We start from the raw sequence: 25,913 nt of genomic DNA, 5'->3' as shown, positions 1-25,913 counted from the left end.
AGGATGGAACATAACATAGTCAGTTTGGATTCCGGGGGGGAAGCAGTTTCATGAGGGGCAACTGGGAAGTACGTTCAGTTCAGAGTAATCTACACTAGCGTTGACTCCCATTGTAACAATGGAATGCGGAAGTGCTCATTCTATCTCAATGGGATAGTTCCAGCCATAGGAGCAATGTTTGGAACTATAGCCCATATAGGCACCCGCTTTGCGGCGAGATCAAAGTGTGTTGCTACTCTCCTACTCTACACTCTGGTTCAGTTGAGAGGGGCGGGGAGGACAGAGTGTATATTATATATTATATATATATATTTGATCTCGCCGCAAAGCGGGTGCATATGGGCTATAGTTCCAAACATTGCTCCTATGGCTGGAACTATCCCATTGAGGTAGAATGAGCACTTCCGCATTCCATTGTTAGAATGGGAGTCAACGCTAGTGTCGCCACTCTCTTAGTAGATTACTCTGGGGGAGGAGCTTTATTTATACATGGATCTCCACTCCACGGCGCTTTGCCGCTGGGATCGCTCAATCGGCAAATAGGCATAATAATAATACGCCATCGATTTACCTCGATTAATGCCATCTCTCTCGCGATATCACTGTATGCCAGCGGTTCCCAAACCTTTTCATGCCCCAAGGACCCCCATGAAGTTGGCACTAATTGGCCCGCGAACCACCATTTGAAAAGATATGCCAGGGACCCCCCATGAGAGCAGATTTTTACGGCTCTAGCACCGATTCTCAACCCGTTTAATTTGAAGAACCCCCAGTTTGACATGCATATTAGTCTACGGACCCCCAATTTATATTGTAAAAATCAATGTTAAAGGACAACTTTAGTTTTTTTCAACCAAGGTTCATGTTTTAGGTTAATATTAGAGAAAGTAAAAGATGAGTGTTTTCTTCATTTGCTGCTTTCTTTCGTTTTAGGGATTTTAGCGGTTTTTGACAGGGGGGCGGGGGCATTCGAACATGGGGCTAAATATGTATTTTTACAAAATATTATGGCGATTTACTTTTTTTTAATTATTTACTATAGTCCTAATATACCCCAGGAAATTACATCTGGCCACAGAAGATCACAGGAGCTACTGAATGTGAAGGTAGACTACTGGGGGGAAGCCACACTGTGTGTCATAGGCTCAATATGTCAGTTTGACACATTCAGTAGATCTCGTGATCTTTTGTGGCCAGATGTAATTTCTTGGGGTCTAGTAGGACTATAGTAAATAATACAAAAATAAATTGCTATAACATTTTGTAAAGAAATATATTTAGCCCCATGCTCGAATGCCCCCGCCCCCCTGTCAAAAAACGCTAAAATCCCTAAAACGAAAGAAAGCAGCAAATGAAAAAAACTTTCTCTAATAACAACCTAAAACATGAACCTTGTCCTTTAAGTTAACTCTGAGAGTGTACAAAATGGAACCAAATGGACCCTGACGGGTCCATTTGGTTCCATTTGTACACTCTCAGAGTTACAGACCCATAAGGGTCCATTTGGTTCCAAACTATCATTTAGCTGGGGACTCCCTGGAACTCCCTCAAGGACCCCTGGGGGTCCCCGAACCTCACTTTGGGAACCCCTGTGCCGTATACCTTGCATGATGATACCTTGATGAAGGTAAATGTTCAATTAAGATATCTGGCAGCCTTATACTTATCACTGTTATACTGCTAGTGATGTATATACATTACATTAGCGAGGACAATTTGTCCCAGTAGATTAGATTGTCCAATTTCCTGCCTTCCAGGAAGCCGCTGGGTTCATGGTTCTTTGAAGCTAGTGAACCTCACGTTAAGCTTTTGTTTCTTGGCAAAGTTATTGTTGTGTTTTTTTATTGCCTGTTGTTGAAAGCATGGATTGATTTCAACAAGACCCCGGAGGAAAGATTGTTTTATGAAGTTTGCGTAACGATTCCGAAATAATTATAAAATGAATAATAATAATAATAATAATAATAACTGTGGTAAGCTTTGTAAAATTGTAGGAATAAATTAGGCTACAGACAGACAGACAGACAGACAGACAGACAGACAGGCAGGCAGACAGGCAGGCAGGCAGACAGACAGACAGACAGACAGACAGACAGACAGACAGACAGACAGACAGACAGACAGAAACAGACAAAAACAGACAGACAGACGCAGACAGACGCAGACAGAGATATAGATGCTGAATTCCAGTACCCCACATCTCGGCCAAACGACCACTCACACTACGGTGAAATTGGTGACCTGCTGAAATAGATATGTGACAATCGTGTGCAGACGTCACATAACCTCACGTTACGTGACGTCAGTGTCCGAACGCGAACCATTCGCGGTTTGTTTAATTAGCAAGATCGAGTTCCGCGTATTTAAAGACCTCCATGTATGTTATCTTACATGCATTGGGGCGCCTGTGGCTCAGGAGGTAGAGCAGGACGTCCAACGATCCCTGGGTCGGCGGTTCGAATCCCGGCTCCTCCTCCTGTCCACATGTCGAAGTGTTCTTGGGCAAGACACTGAAGTGTGAGCTCGCCACCATTTGTGTGTGAATGTGGGAAGTGAGGATCGCTGGTGTCGACTGTTCGCCGCTTCACCTCCCAATGTATGAATGAATGAACCGTTGTAAAGAAGCGCTTGGAGCACTTGGAAAAGCGCTATAAAAATGCAATTCCTTATCTGAAGTCACACACGAGACGGTCACATATTTCGGGCAGGTCAGAAATGTCACCGTAACACGGCCACGCTCAAGCGGCCGAGATTTTGGGAGTATTGGAGTTTGGCTAGAGAGACAGGCAGACAGAAACAGTGAGACAGACAGACAGACAGACAGACAGACAGACAGACAGACAGACAGACAGACAGACAGACAGACAGACAGACAGACAGACAGACAAGACAGACCTTGTTGAGGTTCTCTTTCTGCAGCTGACTGTGCCTCAGCTTCCTGAGGAGAACCAGACACGCCTCCTCCATGCGTAGCTCCTCCTTCAGAGACGTTATCACCTTCTGTCGCTCCTCCACCGATTTACCCTGGACACAAACGGCATAAAATAGACGATCTGAATGAGCAAATGCAGCTGCTCTCATCGGGAGAGGGGGAGGGGCAGCACAAATATCCTACGAGTACGGCAACCCTAATGGTCAGCTACTGTACGTCCCTGCCGCGGGGAGTTCCGTATTTACTGACTTTTTTCCCCCTTCTGAAGGCGAGGCGAAGGGCCTGCGTAACCGCCATAGACACGCGGATACAAAATAAGCACATTCAAAAATATATATTCCCGTGCGGAGCTTACACACACAACCTGCGCACCGCATCCGGGTTCCATTGCTTATAGTGGCAGCGTATACCGTTGTGTAGAACGGGCTTTAGTATACTTTTATGATTGTCAGGTAACCTTCGGCGGCTGTGGCTCAGGAGGTAGAGCAGGTCGTCCAATGATCCATGGGTCGGCGGTTCGAATCCCGGCTCCTCCTCCTGTCTACATGTCAAAGTGCCCTTGGGCAAGACACTGAAGTAGGGTTCAGTGTCTTGCCCAAGGGCACATTGCCTCCAATGAGTTGGTCGGTGTGTGAGCTCGCCACCATTGGTGTGTGAATGTGGGAAGTGAGGACGCTGGCGTCGACTGTTCGCCGCTTCACCTCCCAATGTATGAATGAATGGACCGTTGTAAAGCGCTTTGAGCACTTGGAAAAGCGCTATAGAAATGATTCCGTCTTACCTTCAACAGCTGGACGTTGGGACGTCTCTCCATCTTGCACACTGGTTTTGGACTCGACGCCTCGTTGTCAGATAGAACGATGACATCAGGAGAACTGCACTGCCTGTCACTAAGACACGCATACGCACACGCGCACACACACACACACACACACACACACACACACACACACACACACACGCGCACGTTAGACTGCTGTAACTGTCGTTATAGTGATGAATGTAACTTAACACACAAACATCAAGATCATAGTTTAGATGTCATATCAACACGGCACTCTTTACTTAAGTAACAACAAAGACATTTTGTCAACTATTGTACAACGTAACTCCTGTTAAACTGGCCTAATTTAAACTAGTCAACTCGCATTTAACAGAGCTAACTCCTGTTAAACTGGCCTAAATTAAACTATTCTAATTAGCATTTAACAGGAATAACTCCTGTTAATCTATTCTAATTAGCATTTAACAGGAATACAGTAACTCCTGTTAACCTATTCTAACTGGCGTTTAACAGGAATAACTCCTGTTTAACAGGAATAGCTCCTGTTAACCCCTATTCTAATTAGCATTTAACAGGAATAACTCCTGTTAACCCCTATTCTAATTAGCATTTAACAGGAATAACTCCTGTTAACCCCTATTCTAATTAGCATTTAACAGGAATAACTCCTGTTAACCTATTCTAATTAGCATTTAACAGGAATAACTCCTGTTAACCCCTATTCTAATTAGCATTTAACAGGAATAACTCCTGTTAACCTATTCTAATTAGCATTTAACAGGAATAACTCCTGTTAACCCCTATTCTAATTAGCATTTAACAGGAATAACTCCTGTTTAACAGGAATAGCTCCTGTTAACCCCTATTCTAATTAGCATTTAACAGGAATAACTCCTGTTAAGCTATTCTAATTAGCATTTAACAGGAATAACTCCTGTTAACCTATTAACTGGCATTTAACAGGAATAACTCCTGTTAACCCCTATTCTAATTAGCATTTAACAGGAATAACTCCTGTTAACCTATTCTAATTAGCATTTAACAGGAATAACTTCTGTTAACCTATTCTAATTAGCATTTAACAGGAATAACTCCTGTTAACCTATTCTAATTAGCATTTAACAGGAATAACTCCTGTTAACCCCTATTCTAATTAGCATTTAACAGGAATAACTCCTGTTAACCTATTCTAATTAGCATTTAACAGGAATAACTCCTGGTAATCTATTCTAATTAGCATTTAACAGGAATAACTCCTGTTAACCTATTCTAATTAGCATTTAACAGGAATAACTCCTGTTAACCTATTCTAATTAGCATTTAACAGGAATAACTCCTGTTAACCTATTCTAATTAGCATTTAACAGGAATAACTCCTGTTAACCTATTCTAATTAGAATTTAACAGGAATAACACCTGTTAACCTATTCTAATTAGCATTTAACAGGAATACAGTAACTCCTGTTAACCTATTCTAATTAGCATTTAACAGGAATAACTCCTGTTAACCCCTATTCTAATTAGCATTTAACCCTTAGACAGATTACTACTGGAAAACACGTGGAGTTTTGCATTAGTCTTTTCTGCCCTGTACGTGATTTTCCGTAGTTCTCTTTTTTTATTAATACCAATATATTAATTCGGTCCGCACCTCTGTATATAGTATTGAGCATAAATATCAACTACATTTCCCAGAATTCCCGTGTCACGTGACACACGTGTATGCTTTCCTATTGGAAACTGACGCCCAGCCCCCAGTGAACAGGGGGGTTGGTTGACTCCTCCGAGGTGGGCACTGGAGGAAGAGTTTTTCAGCCAGGTTTGCAGTCGCCGCAAAAAAAACAATCTGAAAAATGATCCATCCGTGTCCAGTGGCATTCTCCAGTCCCAGACCGTTGGCCGGGCTGCAACATCCACCCTCGCGGATTACACGTGTGCAATGTTTTTTCTTCTCCCCACCGGAGTTACCACCAAGGCTGATGCCTTCGCTAAAAGGTAATTTTATTGTATTCGAAAATGCCCTAATATGACATGTCTAGTAAGACGATCCCTATATTTGGCCCGAGCCGACCTAGTGCTGATATCAGATAGATGTGGTAGAACCATATATGGATAGATCTAACTGGTTTAGTCATCGTGACATGCATAGTCGGAGAATATATAACAAGGGTCGGTACTATAGGTGATCGACGTAGCTAACAAAAACATCTGATCAAATGAATGTATTGTACTGTGTCTTTGTGGGCCGAATCGTGGCATCGTGGCATACAAATAGATGTTTGTATAATTAGTATCACGATAAAATAATATGGCGACGTTAGAATGACACCACCAATGAGTGATCGCGTGTAATGTAGCTGCCCAGCGTATATCCAGCACCATCACGTCACCACATTCCACTGGCTGTTGGCTAGTAGTAGTTGCTAACAAACACTGCACAAATGGTACTGGCTATTGGCCGGGCCACAAGCCCGGGCAATAGCCAGTACCAATGTTGCTGGATGATTGCGACGCAATGGTGCTGGATATACCCTGGGCAGCTAGCTACATGACCACCGATCACTCATTGGTGTTTCATTCTAACGTTGCCATATTATTTTATCGTGATACTACTTATACAAGCATCTATTTGTATTTGTCATGCCACGACTCGGCCCACAAAGACACTGCACAATAAAATCATTGATCGCCAGCAGCCGGGTAAAACGCCATGTAATAGTAGCGTGCACTGACTACAGCTAAAATGTTTATTTCTTTTTATATATTTAGAACTGGCATCAGATGAGGAGGAGGAGGAGGAGGATGAAGAGTCAAGACTGCGATGGCGTTCTCCGACACTGAACCGGATTCATTCATTCATTCATTTCAGGGGGGGCAGTTTTTGGGTGTTTTTTTTATTTAGCCTACTCACACATAACCTGACTCCGCCAGATGGGGCAGCAGAGAGTACACTGGGTTCCCCCCTCCTGCTCCCATCTGGGAACTCTCAGGCAGACTTGATGCCCGGCCACAAAACGGCCTGGCCAATCAGCAGCAGCTAGAAGCGAAGTTGCTCACAAAACGGCCTGGCCAATCAGCAGCAGCTAGTAGAAGCTAGAAGCTGCTGCTAGAAGTTGCTAGAAGCTGCTGCTGATTGGCCAGGCCGTTTTGTGGCCGGGCATCAAGTCTGCCTGAGAGTTCCCAGATGGGAGCAGGAGGGGGGAACACAGTGTACACTCTGCTGCCCCATATGGCGGAGTCAGGTTAACTCACACACACACACCGTCAAGGACTGGGTTTGGGGACATTTGGGAGGAGTAGCTCTGATCCATAGCTCTAAATGCGCATTTAGAGCTATGGATCAGAGCTAGGGGAGGAGTAACTGTTTTGTATGTAGGCCTATTTATTTTCTGTAATATTTATCATTTTATTATGTTAGTAGTCGTAAAAAATAAAAGACGCTTTTACAATGAGTTAGACCTGTCATGACTATTTTGTTCACTATTGTGAGGTTTATTGTATATGACTAAGCAAGTTTCAACTGTGATTTACTCTGTAACGGTAGATGGTAATAACTCAATTTATTTTTTATAATACAGTATACATTCAAGTCTATATTTTGATACATATCATGGGCACCAAGTCATATCAAAACAATGTCCTTGGATGTGTTTTTTATCAAAACTGTGTTTCTTCATAACAGGTTTTTGAGATACATGCATGAATAGACAAGGTACTGGTAAGACTATGTAAACATGGTATGTATCAAAATGTGCGTTAGAATGTCTAATTTTACCCCAAAAAAGAATTGAGTTTATATGATGTTCCAATTTCAGAGCTATGGGGACTTTTAGCTGGATAGGTCAGATTGATCATGACTGACCATGCTATTTATAGATGGCAAAATATCTACAGTGGTACATGTGAGAAACTTTTTATTTTATTTTAATTGAACTAGACAACTCACCCTTTAAAATGAGATATTGCATGGCTATGTATGCCCAGCAGAAAAAAAGTTATTTAGAAAATAAAACTTCAACCGGGCATAACTTTTTTTGGTTGTCCTAGAAACAGAAACAGTGTAAATGCAGGCTCTTTTAAATGGCTTCCAACACAAGAACTAAACATTTTATCAACTCAGTTCATTTTTTTCCTGGAAGCAGACAAGTCAAGCTTTCTCTGAAGGTCTTTCGTTGTCACACATTCACAACAGAGAATTTTCAATAAATCATTCAAAAACGCCATTCTGCCATAGAGAAGTCTACAAACTATATAGAAATCCTTGAAACTCTCAAAGATTTAACAGGAATAACTCCTGTTAACCCCTATTCTAATTAGCATTTAACAGGAATAACTCCTGTTAACCTATTCTAATTAGCGTTTAACAGGAATAACTCCTGTTAACCTATTCTAATTAGCGTTTAACAGGAATACAGTAACTCCTGTTAACCTATTCTAATTAGCATTTAACAGGAATAACTCCTGTTAACCTATTCTAATTAGCATTTAACAGGAATAACTCCTGTTAACCTATTCTAATTAGCATTTAACAGGAATAACTCCTGTTAACCTATTCTAATTAGCATTTAACAGGAATAAAGTAACTCCTGGTAACCTATTCTAATTAGCATTTAACAGGAATAACTCCTGTTAACCTATTCTAATTAGCATTTAACAGGAATAACTCCTGTTAACCTATTCTAACTAGCGTTTAACAGGAATACAGTAACTCCTGTTAACCTATTCTAATTAGCATTTAACAGGAATAACTCCTGTTAACCTATTCTAATTAGCATTTAACAGGAATAACTCCTGTTAACCTATTCTAATTAGCATTTAACAGGAATACAGTAACTCCTGGTAACCTATTCTAATTAGCATTTAACAGGAATAACTCCTGTTAACCTATTCTAATTAGCGTTTAACAGGAATACAGTAACTCCTGTTAACCTATTCTAATTAGCGTTTAACAGGAATACAGTAACTCCTGTTAACCTATTCTAATTAGCGTTTAACAGGAATACAGTAACTCCTGTTAACCTATTCTAACAACCGTTTAACAGGAATAACTCCTGTTAACCTATTCTAATTAGCATTTAACAGGAATAACTCCTGTTAACCTATTCTAATTAGCATTTAACAGGAATAACTCCTGTTAACCTATTCTAATTAGCGTTTAACAGGAATAACTCCTGTTAACCTATTCTAATTAGCATTTAACAGGAATAACTCCTGTTAACCTATTCTAATTAGCATTTAACAGGAATAACTCCTGTTAACCTATTCTAATTAGCATTTAACAGGAATAACTCCTGTTAACCTATTCTAATTAGCATTTAACAGGAATAACTCCTGGTAACCTATTCTAATTAGCATTTAACAGGAATAACTCCTGTTAAGCTATTCTAATTAGCATTTAACAGGAATACAGTAACTCCTGTTAACCTATTCTAATTAGCATTTAACAGGAATAACTCCTGTTAACCTATTCTAATTAGCATTTAACAGGAATAACTCCTGGTAACCTATTCTAATTAGCATTTAACAGGAATAACTCCTGTTAAGCTATTCTAATTAGCATTTAACAGGAATACAGTAACTCCTGTTAACCTATTCTAATTAGCATTTAACAGGAATAACACCTGTTAACCTATTCTAATTAGCATTTAACAGGAATAACTCCTGTTAACCTATTCTAATTAGCATTTAACAGGAATAACTCCTGTTAACCTATTCTAATTAGCATTTAACAGGAATAACTCCTGGTAACCTATTCTAATTAGCATTTAACAGGAATAACTCCTGTTAAGCTATTCTAATTAGCATTTAACAGGAATACAGTAACTCCTGTTAACCTATTCTAATTAGCATTTAACAGGAATAACACCTGTTAACCTATTCTAATTAGCATTTAACAGGAATAACTCCTGGTAACCTATTCTAATTAGCATTTAACAGGAATACAGTACCTCCTGGTAACCTATTCTAATTAGCATTTAACAGGAATACAGTACCTCCTGTTAACCTATTCTAACTGGCGTTTAACAGGAATAACTCCTGTTAACCTAGCCTAATGGCCCCTACACACTGTAGGAGTTTTAAAGTTGTCGGCGAGTCCTCAGATCGTTATGTATTTCACACTACAGGAGTCTTTTTTTATCGGCTGTCATATTATCGTTGTGGCTTTCACACTAAACGATTGATAGCCGACTAGGCATCACACACTGCAAGAGTTCACCAAGATGCGATCCAGACCCGATACATAATAGGCTACAGCATTTGTTTTTTTATTCCAATTCATTTTGACATCTCGCGCACGCGCAGCTAGGACGCCTCTCTCTCTCTCTCTCTCTCTCTCTCTCTCTCTCTCTCTGCGTGCATGCCACACACACCGGGCGAAATGTTTGTGATAGCGTGTAGCCTACGTGCGCTACAGCGAGACATGACATTAAATCTTGATTTTCATGAAATAACTCTGTCTCTCTCTCCGTATGTGCGCGCTATCGATACAGTCGACCGACAGACCGACAGACAGACCGACAGACCGACAGACCGACAGACCGACAGACAGACAGACAGACAGACAGACAGACAAGAAAGTGTCAGTGAGCACAGCTGTCCTGTGTTCTCATTGGCCGAAATACAGGCCTTCCCGGGACGCGGTCGCAAACCCATTTCGTACTGTACGATGTCCAGTCGGCGAGAGAGCCAAATATCAAACCTGTTAGGTATTCAGAAACGTTCGGGAAAGGCGTCGGCGAGCGCTTTTAATCGGCGCTATATCTTCTCGCACGGCGAGCAAAACCTCGGCGGTCAAAGCCCGATCTTACGTCAGATCGGGAGTTTCTGTCCCCGACAGCATAACCGGAGCAAATATCGTGCAGCGTGTGGGCATTCACTTCTAGTCATTTTTACTAGTTGACTAGTTGCCTAGTTTACTAGTCGACTAGTCGACTAGTTGTTTAACTACCTATTATGTAAAAAAAATATATAAATATAAATATTTGTACATTGAAAAACTGTGTACATGGTGACTATAACTATAATCTACCTGATCTTGAGGCCTACAAAATCGGGGAAAAAATAAAAAAAATAAACTTTTTTTTTCTTTTTTTTTCTTATCAACTAGTCAACTAGTACCAACAAGGTCGACTAGTGGATTTACTAGTCGACTAGTAAACTAGTCGACTAGTTGCTTAATGCCCTACCGTGTACGAGGCACAAAGGGCCGTTCACTCCGAGCGCTGCTACTGCAACGACAGCTATTGCTGACGCGCCACAGTGTTGTCGTTTCAGTTGTGGCGTGTGGACTCCGCCGTCCACTTGAGCTACAAGGATTTTGAACACCATTACGTTTATAGTTATAGTAGGTGCTTAGTGCGAATGGCCCTTAACTCCCGTTCAAGCTAGCTCCAAAGGGCCGTTCAAACCAAGAACCATAATAACCCTTAAGTGTAGGGCGGCTGTGGCTCAGGAGGTAGAGCAGGTCTACATGTCGAGGTGTCCTTAAGGCAAGACACTGAACCCCGCGTTGTCTCCATGCGGTCGCCACCATTTAGTTAGGTAAAGTTAGCTTAAGTTGGCCTGGGCCGTGGCTCTCTCCTCATTTCCTGTCAGTCTACTGTCTGTCCCTCCATAAAAAATATAAAATAAAGGCGAAAGCCACAAAAAAAACATTTAAAATTTAAAAAAAAAGTTAGCTTAAGTTGTGGCAAATCTGCAAAAAGAATGCTTAGGCTACCATTAGCTTTCTTCACAGATGTGTTCATAAAGGTGTCTACTATCACATATAAATGTGTTCCAACCCAACTCCCTTGGGACACTTTGTGACAGCTGTTGAAAGTTGGGGTACCATTATCAACCAATATAAGGCTAAACATTCCAAATTTCATTATACTTTAAGTAGCATGTGACATGTCAAACTAGGAGGTTTTCATGATGCTGAATCCATTGCAAGGATTAGTTTTGCACAAAGAACACTCCTTTGCCTAAAAATGCCCATAGCCGTCATCACAAATGTGATGAGGTCAGCACATTTGGGCACATTTGGGCAAGTGGCTATGGCCGAATTTAGCCCAAGGAGTATTTTCGTGGAAAACTAATGCTTGGAATGGATTCAGCATCATGAAAACCCCTAGTTTGACATGTCACATGCTACTTACATTATAATGAAATGTGGAATTATTTGGCTTATATTGGTTGTTAATGGTATGCCAACTTTCAGCAGCTGTCACAAAGTTTCCCAAGTGAGTTGGGTTGGAACAAATTTATATGTGATTGTAGACACCTTTATGAACACATCTGTGAAGAAAGCTAGTGGTAAGCATTTTTTTTGCAGATTTGCCACAACTTAAAGCACGTAGTGCATAGAATAGCGCTATAAAAATGCAATCCATTATTATTATTATCTCCCATCGCCTCACCTCTTCTTGGCGCTCATGTCCACGGGCTCCTCCCCCATGTTCTCCTTCCGGCTGCGTCCCATTGGCTGAGCGTGAGACGACAACGACGACGACGACACGCCCCCCGGCAACGAGGACGGCGACGACAGGCGCAGGCTCCCATTGGTCCTCTCGTCGTAAGCGCCGCCGCCGCCGCCCCCGCCCCCGCCCCCGCCTCCGCCTCCGCCTCCCGCCGCCGCCGCCGCCATCCGGGCGGCCGTGGCCGCCGATGCCGCCAGCAGCGCGCCGTGGTGTGCGGCCGCGTGGTGACCTTTGAACTCCGTCAGCCCCATCATGGCCTCCAGCCCCGCCAGGTCTTTCCTCTTCAGGAAGGCCAGCATCTTGAGCCTCTCCATGGCCTGGTGGCCCTCCACCTGTACCAGGGGAGAAGAACAAGCACTTTAACATCAGGCCCCTCCACCTGTACCAGGGGAGAAGAACAAGCACTTTAACATGAGGCCCTCCACCTGTACCAGGGAGAAGAACAAGTACTTTAACATCAGGCCCTCCACCTGTACCAGGGAGAAGAACAAGTACTTTAACATCAGGCCCTCCACCTGTACCAGGGAGAAGAACAAGTACTTTAACATCATGCCCTCCACCTGTACCAGGGAGAAGAACAAGCACTTTAACATGAGGCCCTCCACCTGTACCAGGGAGAAGAACAAGTACTTTAACATCAGGCCCTCCACCTGTACCAGGGAGAAGAACAAGTACTTTAACATCAGGCCCTCCACCTGTACCAGGGGGAGAAGAACAAGTACTTTAACATCAGGCCCTCCACCTGTACCAGGGGAGGAAAGAACAAGTACTTTAACATCAGGCCCTCCACCTGTACCAGGGGAGGGAAGAACAAGTACTTTAACATCAGGCCCTCCACCTGTACCAGGGGAGAAGAACAAGTACTTTAACATCAGGCCCTCCACCTGTACCAGGGAGAAGAACAAGTACTTTAACATCAGGCCCTCCACCTGTACCAGGGGAGAAGAACAAGCACTTTAACATGAGGCCCTCCACCTGTACCAGGGAGAAGAACAAGTACTTTAACATCAGGCCCTCCACCTGTACCAGGGGAGAAGAACAAGCACTTTAACATGAGGCCCTCCACCTGTACCAGGGAGAAGAACAAGTACTTTAACATCAGGCCCTCCACCTGTACCAGGGGAGAAGAACAAGCACTTTAACATGAGGCCCTCCACCTGTACCAGGGAGAAGAACAAGTACTTTAACATCAGGCCCCTCCACCTGTACCAGGGGGAGAAGAACAAGTACTTTAACATCAGGCCCTCCACCTGTACCAGGGGAGAAGAACAAGCACTTTAACATGAGGCCCTCCACCTGTACCAGGGAGAAGAACAAGTACTTTAACATCAGGCCCTCCACCTGTACCAGGGAGAAGAACAAGTACTTTAACATCAGGCCCTCCACCTGTACCAGGGAGAAGAACAAGTACTTTAACATCAGGCCCTCCACCTGTACCAGGGAGAAGAACAAGTACTTTAACATCAGGCCCTCCACCTGTACCAGGGAGAAGAACAAGTACTTTAACATGAGGCCCCTACACCTGTACCAGGGGAGAAGAACAAGTACTTTAACATCAGGCCCTCCACCTGTACCAGGGGGGGAAGAACAAGTACTTTAACATGAGGCCCCTCCACCTGTACCAGGGGAGGGAAGAACAAGCACTTTAACATCAGGCCCTCCACCTGTACCAGGGGGGGAAGAACAAGTACTTTAACATCAGGCCCTCCACCTGTACCAGGGGGGAAGAACAAGCACTTAACCCATTTAGGCCTGACGTCGAAATTTAAAAGAAATGTCTTCTAAATCCTGATGGTTTATGTATATTGCAAAAAAATAAGTTAATTTAACTCTTGAGTGTTAACTCTCTGAGTTACAGACCCATATTAAGGGTCCATTTGGTTCCTAATTATCATTTAGCTGGGGACCCCCTGGAACTCTCTCAAGGACCCCTCCTGGGGGTTCCCGGACCCCACTTTGGGAACCGCTGCTGTAAAGTATTGAAAAATCAGACCCGTCTGAAGTGAGTGGTGCTGTACTGTACTGTACTGTACTGTACTGTACTGTACTGTACTGTACTGTACTGTACTGTACTGTACTGTACTGTACTGTACTGTACTGTACTGTACTGTACTGTACAAGCTATCCTCCGTGGCCTCTGTCTGTGTGTGTTAGGCTGCACAACAGGGACACTGCACAACAGTGACACTTGGTGGTGACAATATTATACTTCCGTGCTCGGATACGGAGACACAGACACACAGACACACAAACACACAGGGACACAGGGACGGACACAGACACACAGGGACGGACACAGACACAGACACACCCACACACAAACACACAGGGACACACAGGGACACAGGGACGGACACAGACACACAGGGACGGACACAGGGACACCCACACACAAACACACAGGGACACAGGGACGGACACAGACACACAGACACACAAACACACAGGGACGGACACAGACACACAGGGACGGACACAGACACACAGGGACGGACACAGACACACCCACACACACACATAGCTGTCTAGAGGAGTGGTTGCACCACTCAAAAAAACAGACACACTGAAGTGAAGTCGAGTGTATACAAAAAAGGGTACATGACCCCCTGACCCCATGCACTGACCACAACACTGACCTTCACACGCTTACACAGAAGCTCCTCCCTCTCTGCGGCCGCCGCCGCGGCCGCCGCGGCCCCGCCCCCCACCAGAGAGGAGGAGGTGGAGGAGGAGGTGGAGGAGGAGGTGTCCAGGCTGCGCTTCAGCAAACTCAGTCTCAACGCCTCCTCGTTCAACCGCTCCATACCTGCACAGGAGAGAGAGAGAGAGAGAGAGAGAGAGAGAGAGAGAGTGAGTTCACATATTATTTAGGACGACCGTTGAGCCGATTCTACTCTATGGCTCCGAGACATGGACACTTTCAAAGAAACTAGAGAAACGGTTGGATGGCACTTACACCCGCCTTCTAATGAGAGCGCAAAACCTGTCTTGGAAGAGCCACCCATCGACTGATCTAATATACGGCAACCTTCCCCGTGTTTCTTCACTAGTCCGATCCAGAAGAACACAGTTTGCCGGCCACTGCTACAGAGCTGACAATGAGGTTATATCTTCCCTTCTTCTCTGGAGTCCTGCCTCAAAGCAGACCAGAGGTAGAAAACTGTCGTTCCCTGATGTCATCGCTAGGGACACATGCATCAGTAAGCAGGAACTGGGGGATGGCAATGAAGGACCGGAAAGTCTGGCGTGGCATTGTGAAATCCATGATCTCGACCGCGGTCGAAAAATGATGATGAGTTCACATGAGTCGCCTTTATTTATTATGTCAGGTCGCAGGTAACGTCGACTAAAACTAAGATGATTTTATGAGTGGTGCAACCACTCCCTTACGGAGCTATGTGTGTGTGTGGGTGGGTGGGTGCGTCTGAGCACAAAAACAGCATGGTTGTTTTTCATCACCTGTGCGCAACGTAACACACACACAAACACACACGCATATATTAACTGTATATATGGTGATTTCGGGTGTGCCAGTACAGTACAGTGACAGTACAGTACTCTCTACTGAGTAGAGGGTACAGTAGAGGGACCCCCACACGGTAACTGTCATTTCTCAACCGTTTCGGACGCGGGGCGGCCCTCGGAATCGGGCCGGCACCCTGGGTGCGTTCCTGTGGGTCTGGAACTTCCGCCCCACCCCCCCACCCCCATACGGAGTTGCACCACTCACTTCACACGGGTGTGATTTTTTTTGTCGACTACCTTTTTTCACTGACGAAAACTAAATGGAAACTAAATGAAAACTAAGCTACGATGACTAAAACTACAAGACTAGTATTATGCGTGTCTTAAGTACCAGGTCTTATGACTTAACTTAAGACCTGGAGGCGTGGTCAATGCTGTTTGGCCACTCAGCTTGTAGATCTGCTATTTTCAGCATGCAACCAAAGTGTAAAATCTGCCATTACAACAACATCAAGGCCCGTCAAAACACATTTTAGACTAAATCAACTGGAGATTTAGACTGTCAACTAAAATCGTATGACATTTACTCGACTAAAACTGGACTAACACTAGAACATTTCGGGTGACTAAAATGCGACTAAAACTAAATGAAAATGATTCAAAAGACTATATGACGAAAACTAAAATCCAAAATTTACAGTCAAAAACAACACTGGTCAGGTCGCAGGTTTGTGTAAAATGTTAAAGGTGCATTTATATAGCTCCTTTATCCAAGGCGCTTTACATAGATTGTGCATCAATTCACCCATTCACACACACATCCATACACCGATGGCGGCGGAAACCACGCAAGGCACCAACCAGCACATCAGGAGCAATTAGGGGTTCAGTGTCTTGCTCAAGGACACTTCGACACTAGCCTCGGAAACCCAGACGTTTTTATTTCCAGGGAGAAAAAAAAAGTCTGGGTCCGAGTCCACTTCAATTCGGCATAGAGTAGCGCAAACATCTCTCACTCTCTGCTGATTTCTGATCCTGCCGGGCGCTGCCTATGCCATAAAAAGCATAGGTGAGTTCCAGGCTACTTCGACACTAACTCTGGGGGAGCCCGCAGGGTTCGAACTGGCAACCTTGCGGTTACCATCCAGCCACTCTACCCCTGAGCCACCACCGCCCCCTGGTGTAAATGGTAAACGGTGCATTCTATGTAGTGCTAGCTCTAGCGTTGACTCCCATTGTAACAATGGAATGCGGAAGTGCTCTCTTTCGCCACTCTCTTTACTATTCCACTCGGCACTTGGGGAGCCCACATGGATCGAACTGCATGGGAACCTCGCGGTTCCATTCCGGGGCTGCTCTACCGGCCACTCTACCCCTGAGCCACTGCCGCCCCACTGTAAAACAGTTGGGTGACATTAGTTGTTTGGGCAAGCTCCATCGTTTTTTTGGGGGAGAGGACCAGGTCTTAGGAACCAGGAAAGGAAGGTTTCTGGAACACACTTTTTTGAGTGGTGCAACCACTCCCTTACGGAGTTATGTGTGTGGGTGGCCTGGCTGGCTGGCTGGGTGGGTGGGTGCCTGGCTGGGTATGAGCACGAAAACAGCATGGTTGTTTTTCACCACCTGTGCGCAACCTAACACACACACACACACACACGCACATATTAACTGTATATATGATGATTTCGGGTGTGCCAGTACAGTACAGTGACAGTACAGTACAGTAGAGGGACCGGCACACGGTAACTCTGTCATTTCTCAACCGTTTCGGACGCGGGTCGGCACGCCCCCCTGGGCGCGTGCCTGGGGGTTCCTGGGGGGCCATGATAACTCCGAGAGTGTTCTTCTCAAGAGTGGTCTTCTAAGCTCCATTTGAAGAGCCACCATATTTATTTATTTTTTATTATCTAATCCTGGGCGCTACACTTCCTCTGCCAACCGGGGGGGTAAACGGACTGACTGCTTCCTTCTACGCATGAGGAGTCTTCTTTTCACCTGACAGGGGAGAGTTTCCCCGGACGTAGTGCGTGGAAGGAACACGTTATTCCGACCAGTTCCTTTCCCCTCCATCAGGCGCCCCGGCTGGCCAGGGGGGGTAGTTTAGAGACCAGTCTTACTGCATGTTTTTTTGTGAGGGTACCTATACCCTAGGGGACACGGGGAGAACATGCAAACTCCACACAGAAAGGCCCTTTCGCCAAGGGTATGGGCACCGATGACGCGGAGGAGGGAACACGCCCCCACAGCGTCCCCAGCGGGAATCGAACCCAGGACCTTCTAGCTGTGAGGCGACAGCACTACTGCCCCCAAGAACCTCCATATGAATAGCTCTTGCAGGTTGCTAGGAAATGAACCGGAAGTGAAAAAGTCCGCTCCATCCACCTCAATGTTTTCCCGGATTGCGTTTTTGGTCAAAACAAAGCTTTATTCAAACGGCCCATAACTATAAGCGCCGATGATCGTGGTTACAAAAATGTATGTTTCAGGCGAATTTAAATAAAAATGCAGGACACTTTACGACCCGGGGGGGTTTTGGCTTTCAAAATAAGAAAATATTGTATGATTAATTAGTGTGAGGGCAACCACACTACAGTTATTGTCACACTGTATTATTCTTCTGGAGTAACCTACCTAACTTCCGCTGTGATTGGCCGAGCTTTGCATAACGTTTGTAGTAGCTAATTGGCTGTTGTTGGTTACGTAACCAATCTATGTTTTACAATCAGGGGCAGGGGCAGAAGACCAAACTATTCATGCGTTATAGAAATGTTCAAATTACTTTTCAAGAGAGTCAAGGAAAATTGGACAGAGGTTGTAGCAAAGGGTCAAAAGACCAATTATTCAAGCGTTACAGAATTTCCAAATCACTTAAAGGGGCATTCCACTCATTTTCAACATTTTACTATGTCATTAATGTACCTTAGAGCTGCTGTGTGGAAATAATAAAAAAGTTCCCCCATTCTGTGTTTCCTAGAACTAGAGGTCTGCAAAAAATCATTAACATGGTGAAACACATCTTGATGATGTCATCAAGATGTGTTTCACCATGTTAATGATTTTTTTCATAATTACAGTTCTAGGAAACACAGAATGGGGGGACTTTTTTATTATTTCCACACAACAGCTCTAATGTATATTAATGACAGTAAAATGTTGAAAATGGGTGGTTTTCCCCTTAAAAAATCTGAAGGACACATTGACCAAGACAGGGCTAAAAAGGGGAAAACAATATTAGTGGGAGGGGCGTATGTAAGCGACTGCGGCAACCACACTTGTAGATCTGCTATTTTCAGCATGCGACCAAAGTGTAAAATCTGCCATTACAACGACATCAAGGCCCATCAAAACACATTTTAGTCGACTAAATCAACTGTAGATTTAGACTGTCGACTAAAATCGCGTGACATTTAGTCGACTAAAATCGCGTTACATTTAGTCGACAAAAACTGGACTAACACTAGAACATTTCCGGTGACTAAAATGTGACTAAAACTAAATGAAAATGATTCAAAAGGCTATATGACGAGGCCTGGGCCGTGGCTCAGCGGTCCAGGCACCTTGGCCGGTAGCCTGGCAGTGTGCCGCGGGTTCGACTCCCGATCCCGACGGCCTTTACTACATGTCACTCCCCCCCCCCCATCTCTCTCCCCATTTCCTGTCAGCCTACTGTCTGTCCCTCTATAAAAAATATAAAAATAAAAGGCGAAAGCCACAAAAAAACATAAAAAAAAAGAAGAAAAAAGACTATGACGAAAACTAAAATTCACTGTCAGAAAACAACACTGGTCAGGTCGCAGGTTTGTGTAAAGTATATAAAAAATATAAATGTGTAAAGGTGCATTTATATAGTGCCTTTATCCAAGGTGCTTTACATAGATTGTGCATCACATTCACCCATTCACACACACATTCATACAAAAAAGGAAAACAATATTAGTGGAAGGGGCGTATGTAAGCGACTGCAGCAACCACACTTTGCAATTTTTTCAAAATTGCAACTTTTCTAGTCTGGCATTGAATGAGAATCGGAATCGTTAAAATCTCGAGGACGGCAATACGGGGTGTGCAAAAGAAAGAATACAAAAAACAACAACTAAAAGGCATCTTCATATTTACACGTACAATGTGTACTGTACTGTACTGTACTGTACTGTACATGTGTACTGTACATGATGATGAAGTTTAGACATGAGCAGGGACGTGCACACATAGACATCAAAGGGGGGCTTCAGCCCCTGCCCTTTTACCCGTCTGTAAAACAACTGCCCTCTCCAGACCACGATTTACTATGGCGCAAGAAATGCAAAATGCCACTCCTTTCCTTTCCATGCCACGCGCCGGAAGGAAGGCGGCATTCAGGAGAATTGCTTTTTTTTACCCGAAGTCTCCTGAACTTGGAACGCAGCATTTTGGCGTTGAACAAATTTGTTCCATGTCGTTACACACACCGCATCTCCACTAGCTAAAGAGTGCTGCTTTCATCCATCCATCCATCTTCAACCGCTTATCCGTAGTCGGGTCGCGGGGGGCAACAGCTCCACCAGAGAGCTCCAGACTTCCCTCTCCAGAGCAACAACAGTGACTTCCTTCTGGGGGGGTCCCGAGACGTTCCAAGGCCAGTGAGTCGATGTAATCCCTCCATCTGCGCCTTGGTGGTCTGCCCCGGGGGGGTCTCCTCCCAGTGGGACGGCGTGCATCGAGGACCTCCCTATAGGGAGACGCCCGAGAGGCATCCTAACCAGATGCCCCGAAGAGTGCTGGGTTGCGCCCCGAAAATAGCTGATCTACAAGCTCACAACGCGTCGCGCTGCGACGCGTTGTGAGCTTGTAGATCTGCTATTTTTGTCCAAACGTGGCTTCTTACGGGACATAAGGTGCATGAGCAGAGCAGCCAGTCTATACCGTTCACCACAATACACACCATTATGTAACGCACAGTTCTTCTTCTGCCAGTGGTCCTCCTCGAGGGGGTTCCAGGTGGTCCCCATGCAGCTAAATGACGGAGAGTTTCTAACCAAATGGACCCGTATTATAGATCTCTCTTGAGAGCGTAAAATGAAACCAAATGGACCCATAACAAGGGTCCAAATGGACCCATAACAAGGGTCCATTTTTGAGTGGTGTAAACCACTCCTACAACTGGCTTTGTTGTGCAGAAAAAATGAGCATGGTTGCTATGTTCACCCTGTTCACCTGGGTGTGATTTCATTATGTCAGAGCTGATTTCATTACGTCAGAGCTGATCAGGCTATATAATACCTTACACCACTCAGTTCACACAGGTGTGATTTTTTGGTTTCATGTCAAGCTCTCAAGAGTCAAATTGTTGTTAAAAACAATTGCATTACGTGTAATTTACAAGAAGTCTATACACAATTAAGAGAATGTGGAAGAACTGTTGTTTTGATCAACGTGTGCCTGTTATCTCTCCGATCCAACGGCAACATGAATATTCTATAGTCTTGGGTCAAAATCTCATCAGATGGTGATCCGTGGCTCGAATGCGGAATATTTAATAAATTATGGACCTTGAGATGAAAATGGTTGAAAAGCACTGATGTAATGGGCCTGGAAGCAGCCTTCCGTCGACTAAAACCACGTCAGAAAAAATGGCGGTCCACTACCTTTTTTCACTGAGGAACTTTTTATTAAAACTAACTATGATTATGAACAAATGAAAACTACGACTGAATATACTCAAAACTAGAGATGTCCCGATACTGTATCGGTATCGGAAAAGTATCGGATCGGCTCTTATTTGGTCTTATCGGTTCATATCGGTATCGGCGAATATGCCAGTCTAACCACTGATCCGACACAGGGGGTAAGGGGTTGACACTATGGCAGGTAAATACAATGCTGGGGCATGTGGAGCTTGCTTTGGAGTTGCCCAAACTGCAAGTTCACATTTGAGTGAGGAGTCTGCTATAAACACAACACGAGATATATAGCTATAAACAACCACATGAGGTGTGGTCAGGGATGGAGGAGAGAGAGAGAGACAGAGACAGAGACAGACAGAGAGAGAGACAGAGACAGACAGAGACAGACAGAGAGAGAGAGAGAGACAGAGAGAGAGACAGAGCGAGAGGCCGAGGGGGGGTGGGGGCATGTACAGTACACAGCACCTACTGTACCAGAGGTATCTACAGTAATGTACATTGTGAACTTGTATTTCTGTTGCTGTTTTTTCAGTGTATTGCTTCAATGTTGAAAACCCATGTGTGTGTGTGTGTGTGTGTGTGTGTGTGTGTGTGTGTGTGTGTGTGTGTGTGTGTGTGTGTGTGTGTGTGTGTGTGAGACAATAAAGAATGTTGAAGCTTTTATAATGGGTGTAATGTATGCATGTGTGTGTGTGATGTGCGTCGTCTTCGTGTCGTGTGTGACTGTGTGTGTGTGCGTGCCTGCATGTGTGTGTGTGTGTGTGTGTGTGTGTGTGTGTGCGCGTGCGTGCGCCTGCATGTGTGTGTGTGTGTGTGTGCGCGCGCACGCGCCTGTGCGCGCGTGTGTGTCTAAGTCATTGTGTGCTAACTATAACCAGCCTGACCCCTCCCCATTCCCTCCGCTTGATCTTGCTGCCTCCTCAGCCAATCACAGTCGGCCTCTTAACATGTTCCTCCGTGCCCCGTGATTGGTCAGAGTGGAGTAGTGTGGGACGGACAAAACGGCACTAGACTTCCTGCGGTGCAACCAACCTACCCTGCCAACCGATGAGTCACACACACACACACACACACACACACACACACACACACACACACACACACACACACACACACACACACACACACACACACACACAACACACACACACACACAACACACACACACACACACACACACACACGCACACACACACACACACACACACACACACGCGCACACGCACGCCAGTTAAGTATGTGCGCAGGATAAAATGCAGGACAGATGAACCTTCTCACCTCCGATGCACATGTTTAAGTCATCAAATGCCTGGGAGTATTGTATATGTATGTGCGCATGTAGCCCGTGCGCCGCGCCGCGCAGCGCACGCACACACACGCCGAAACACACACACATGCCCTCGTTACAGTTATTTTTTTTCCCTCTTCTTTTTCTTCTGAATGCTTAAACACTAGCAGTGATTCCGTGAAACCATTAACACTTGTGGCTTATATGAACAAACGGGACTGAACCCATATAGGTCTGTTATGTATGTGCTTTTCAGCGGCTCACCGTCACCACCGCAGCACCGCCGCTTCATACATAACTCGATCTGTTTATCATTTATTAACCCATTTTCACCCGAGATCAGATTCTAAAAAATGTCTTGTCTACATCCTGACAGTTTTCTGAAAAAAGCTATGTTTCTATGTCAGTGGTTCTTCGATTTTTCAAAAATAGCAGACCTACAAGCTCAAAAATAGCAGATCTACAAGCTCGTAGCGCGCCACTCGGTGGCGCGCTACGAGCTTGTAGATCTGCTATTTTTCAATAGCTAAAGCATAACATGATGCTAACACCAAAAGGGGTTCCCGCTCAAAATGGGTTAAACCATTTAGACCGGCAGGAACCATTCCACAAAAATGTATTCTAATCTAAATCATGGACAGTTTTCTGAAGAACCGTTATGTTTCTATATATGTCAGTCGTTCTCAAACTATTTCACGTCGACAAGGACCCCCATAAATTATCTGTAATTTGGTCGCCGACAATAATGTGTTGTTCCAGTGGACCTCCCCCCCAGAAGCAAATATTTGAGTGAAAAAACCCCCCGAAAGAATATATATTCAAAAGATTTGCGCCAGCATTTTCACGATTTTTTCAAAAATAGCAGACCTACGAGCTTGTAGATCTGCTATTTTTCAACAGCCAAGAGCATAACATGACGCTTAAAACACTAAAAAAGGGGTTCCCGTCCAGAATGGCTTAACACACGCGCACACACACACACACACGCACACACACACACACACACACACACACACACGCACACGTCTTCCCAGACTAACAAACTGTAAACATTGGGTCTCTCTGTTCCCTTTCTTTCCACATTGTGGACAGACACGTGAAAACACTTTCCACCACCGTCGTCACGAGTTCTCTTTGTAAATCAAAGAGCTTTTTGCAGCGCTATAAATAGACCACAGGTAAACACTTTGGGTTTTAGGGAGGAGGACCCGTTTTCTTCATGTCTAGGAGAAGGAGGGACCCCCAACCCCCCCTAAAATTAACGGGGGGGCTTGTGTTTGGGTCCGGCGTATAGACTACTAACAGCCCCGAGAGACATTAGTCCCGACACCCTACACCCCAAAAACCCAAACCTTACCTAAACTCACAGGGAAACGACGGGTTAACTCTGAACACTTAGACCGCTAGCATTTATTGACAAAGCATTTTTCCCAGTTGAGCTCTTATTTTGAAAAGCCACATTTCCAAGACTTCCGGTACTGAACTCAAACTAGGAAGTTAAACGGGTCCTGGACAGGTCTTGTTTACCAAACGGATCTATGCCGGTGCACTGGAGGGCTCCACAGCATCGGCTCTGTGCCATCAAATAAACCTTGTTTTGACCAAAAATGCCATCTGGGACAAGGAATACAGGCAATTGAAAGAAACAGATACTGTAGAATGGATGACTATGCCTGGTAGCATTATGGCTTGATTGATCGAAAGCGCTATAATTAAATATTAAATAACAGGCTTTAATTGACGTACAGTTGGAGGCCATCGATATTGTCCTTTTCTTTTTGCTGAGGTTCTGCGCAAAAGGACAGTTAACCCATTTTGGGTGGGAACCCCTTTTGGTGTTTTAAACATTATAATTTAGCTATTGAAAAATAGCAGATCTACAAGCTCATAGCGCGCCACCGAGTGGCGCGCTACGAGCTTGTAGGTCTGCTATTTTTGAAAAATCGTGAAAATATTTATTTCAGAAAACTGGAGGATTTAGAAGGATTTTTTTTAAATTTTGAGGTCAGGCCTAAATGGGTCAAATGATAAGGGACAATATCGGTGGCACCCAACTGTACATCTACTGCAATGGCGCTAAGTGTTTTTAACTCCTTAACGCCGGCTAGCGGTAGCATACGCGGTAGCATACGCGGTAGCATACGCACACCTAAGGAATGCCACTTGTCCGCTCTCACTCTACGGTGCTTGTTTCCCTTCCGGGTTATTCCGGGGGCCTTTGTTACAGTTTGGTGCCACCGATATTGTCCCTTATCATTTGACCCATTTAGGCCTGACCTCAAAATTTAAAAAAATCCTTCTAAATCCTCCAGTTTTCTGAAATAAATATTTTCACGATTTTTTAAAAATAGCAGACCTACAAAGCTCGTAGCGCGCCACTCGGTGGCGCGCTATGAGCTTGTAGATCTGCTATTTTTCAATAGCTAAATTATAACATAATGTTTAAAACACCAAAAGGGGTTCCCGCCCAAAATGGGTTAACTGTCCTTTTGCGCAGATCACGCAAACCTCAGCAAAAAGAAAAGGACAATATCGATGGCCTCCAACTGTATGAGTACATCACCACTCGCATTAGCTCAGACCCCTTAGCTAGCATTGCAACCAGTTACATGTGCTCAGCGATGCGGTACAAACTCACAAATGATTTATCGTCGATCGTCGACGGGATGCGCGGCGGCTCACAATGGACAGCTCTCGAACCATTTAGAGATACGGCGCTTTGAGGCTCAACCAAGCCCCCCAGTAAGGCTATCCAACGTTGAAGATGCTACTACCTACTGGCGAAATGTGGAATTGCAGCACTTAATTGGAAGTGGACGCACGTTCATGACGTCACGTGCGTAAGCACTAGGCTAGGCTAGGCTAAACTTCCGCTCGCTCGAGCCATTGAGTTATAATTATACTTCCAAAGTCTTCAAAACGCCACTGAGCAACTTCCACTGAAATTAATAGCGGGGGGGCAGGGCTAACGCTCCAGTTCGGTCTCTATCCTTTATATACTCTATGGGCTCAACCGAGCTGGATTTAAAAATCCCATAGCTGGTGGGGACGGAGGCGCTCCATACTAGCCGGAGCAATGCTAAAAGGTAAACAAACGGTCGGCGCTTTCATATATGGAGTATACGGTTGTCTACGAACATACGCGTAGATAGCACCAGTAGGTACCGTTAGCCTAGCTACGTTTATGAACGTAGATGGCAGCGAAAAAGTTAACACTCATGCGCCCAGTTGATTTATAAACACGGACGCCTTTTCCGGACGGACCGGCCGGAAGTTCATGATGTTGTGTAGCAGCTAACAATAGCCACACCACTCTAGA

General features: G+C 44.6%; 2 protein-coding genes across 2 annotated transcripts in view; both read right to left on the bottom strand.

Moving 5' to 3' along the window:
- Positions 1-12,267, bottom strand: part of LOC306925719 (transcriptional repressor p66-beta-like) — a 31,318-nt gene extending 19,051 nt beyond the window's left edge. Inside the window, exons 1-3 of the mRNA XM_079504744.1 lie at positions 12,119-12,267; positions 3,714-3,822; positions 2,896-3,024 (exon numbers count right to left, since the gene is read on the bottom strand). Of these exons, the coding sequence (XP_079360870.1) occupies positions 2,896-3,024; positions 3,714-3,822; positions 12,119-12,180 (300 nt within the window). The 5' untranslated portion in view covers positions 12,181-12,267. The remainder of the gene's footprint in view (positions 1-2,895; positions 3,025-3,713; positions 3,823-12,118) is intronic.
- A 51-nt stretch (positions 12,268-12,318) lies between these two features.
- The window catches only part of LOC306924415 (uncharacterized protein), a gene marked incomplete at its 3' end in the record, with an annotated part of 33,559 nt that continues 19,964 nt past the window's right edge, over positions 12,319-25,913 (bottom strand). Inside the window, exons 2-3 of the mRNA XM_079502909.1 lie at positions 14,815-14,984; positions 12,319-12,510 (exon numbers count right to left, since the gene is read on the bottom strand). Of these exons, the coding sequence (XP_079359035.1) occupies positions 12,319-12,510; positions 14,815-14,982 (360 nt within the window). The remainder of the gene's footprint in view (positions 12,511-14,814; positions 14,985-25,913) is intronic.

The sequence above is a fragment of the Electrona antarctica genome (assembly GCF_951216825.1).
Source record: "Electrona antarctica genome assembly, chromosome: 6".
Lineage (NCBI taxonomy): Eukaryota > Metazoa > Chordata > Actinopteri > Myctophiformes > Myctophidae > Electrona > Electrona antarctica.
Note: the sequence above shows the minus strand (reverse complement) of the source record. Positions and strands in the feature narration are given on the sequence as shown.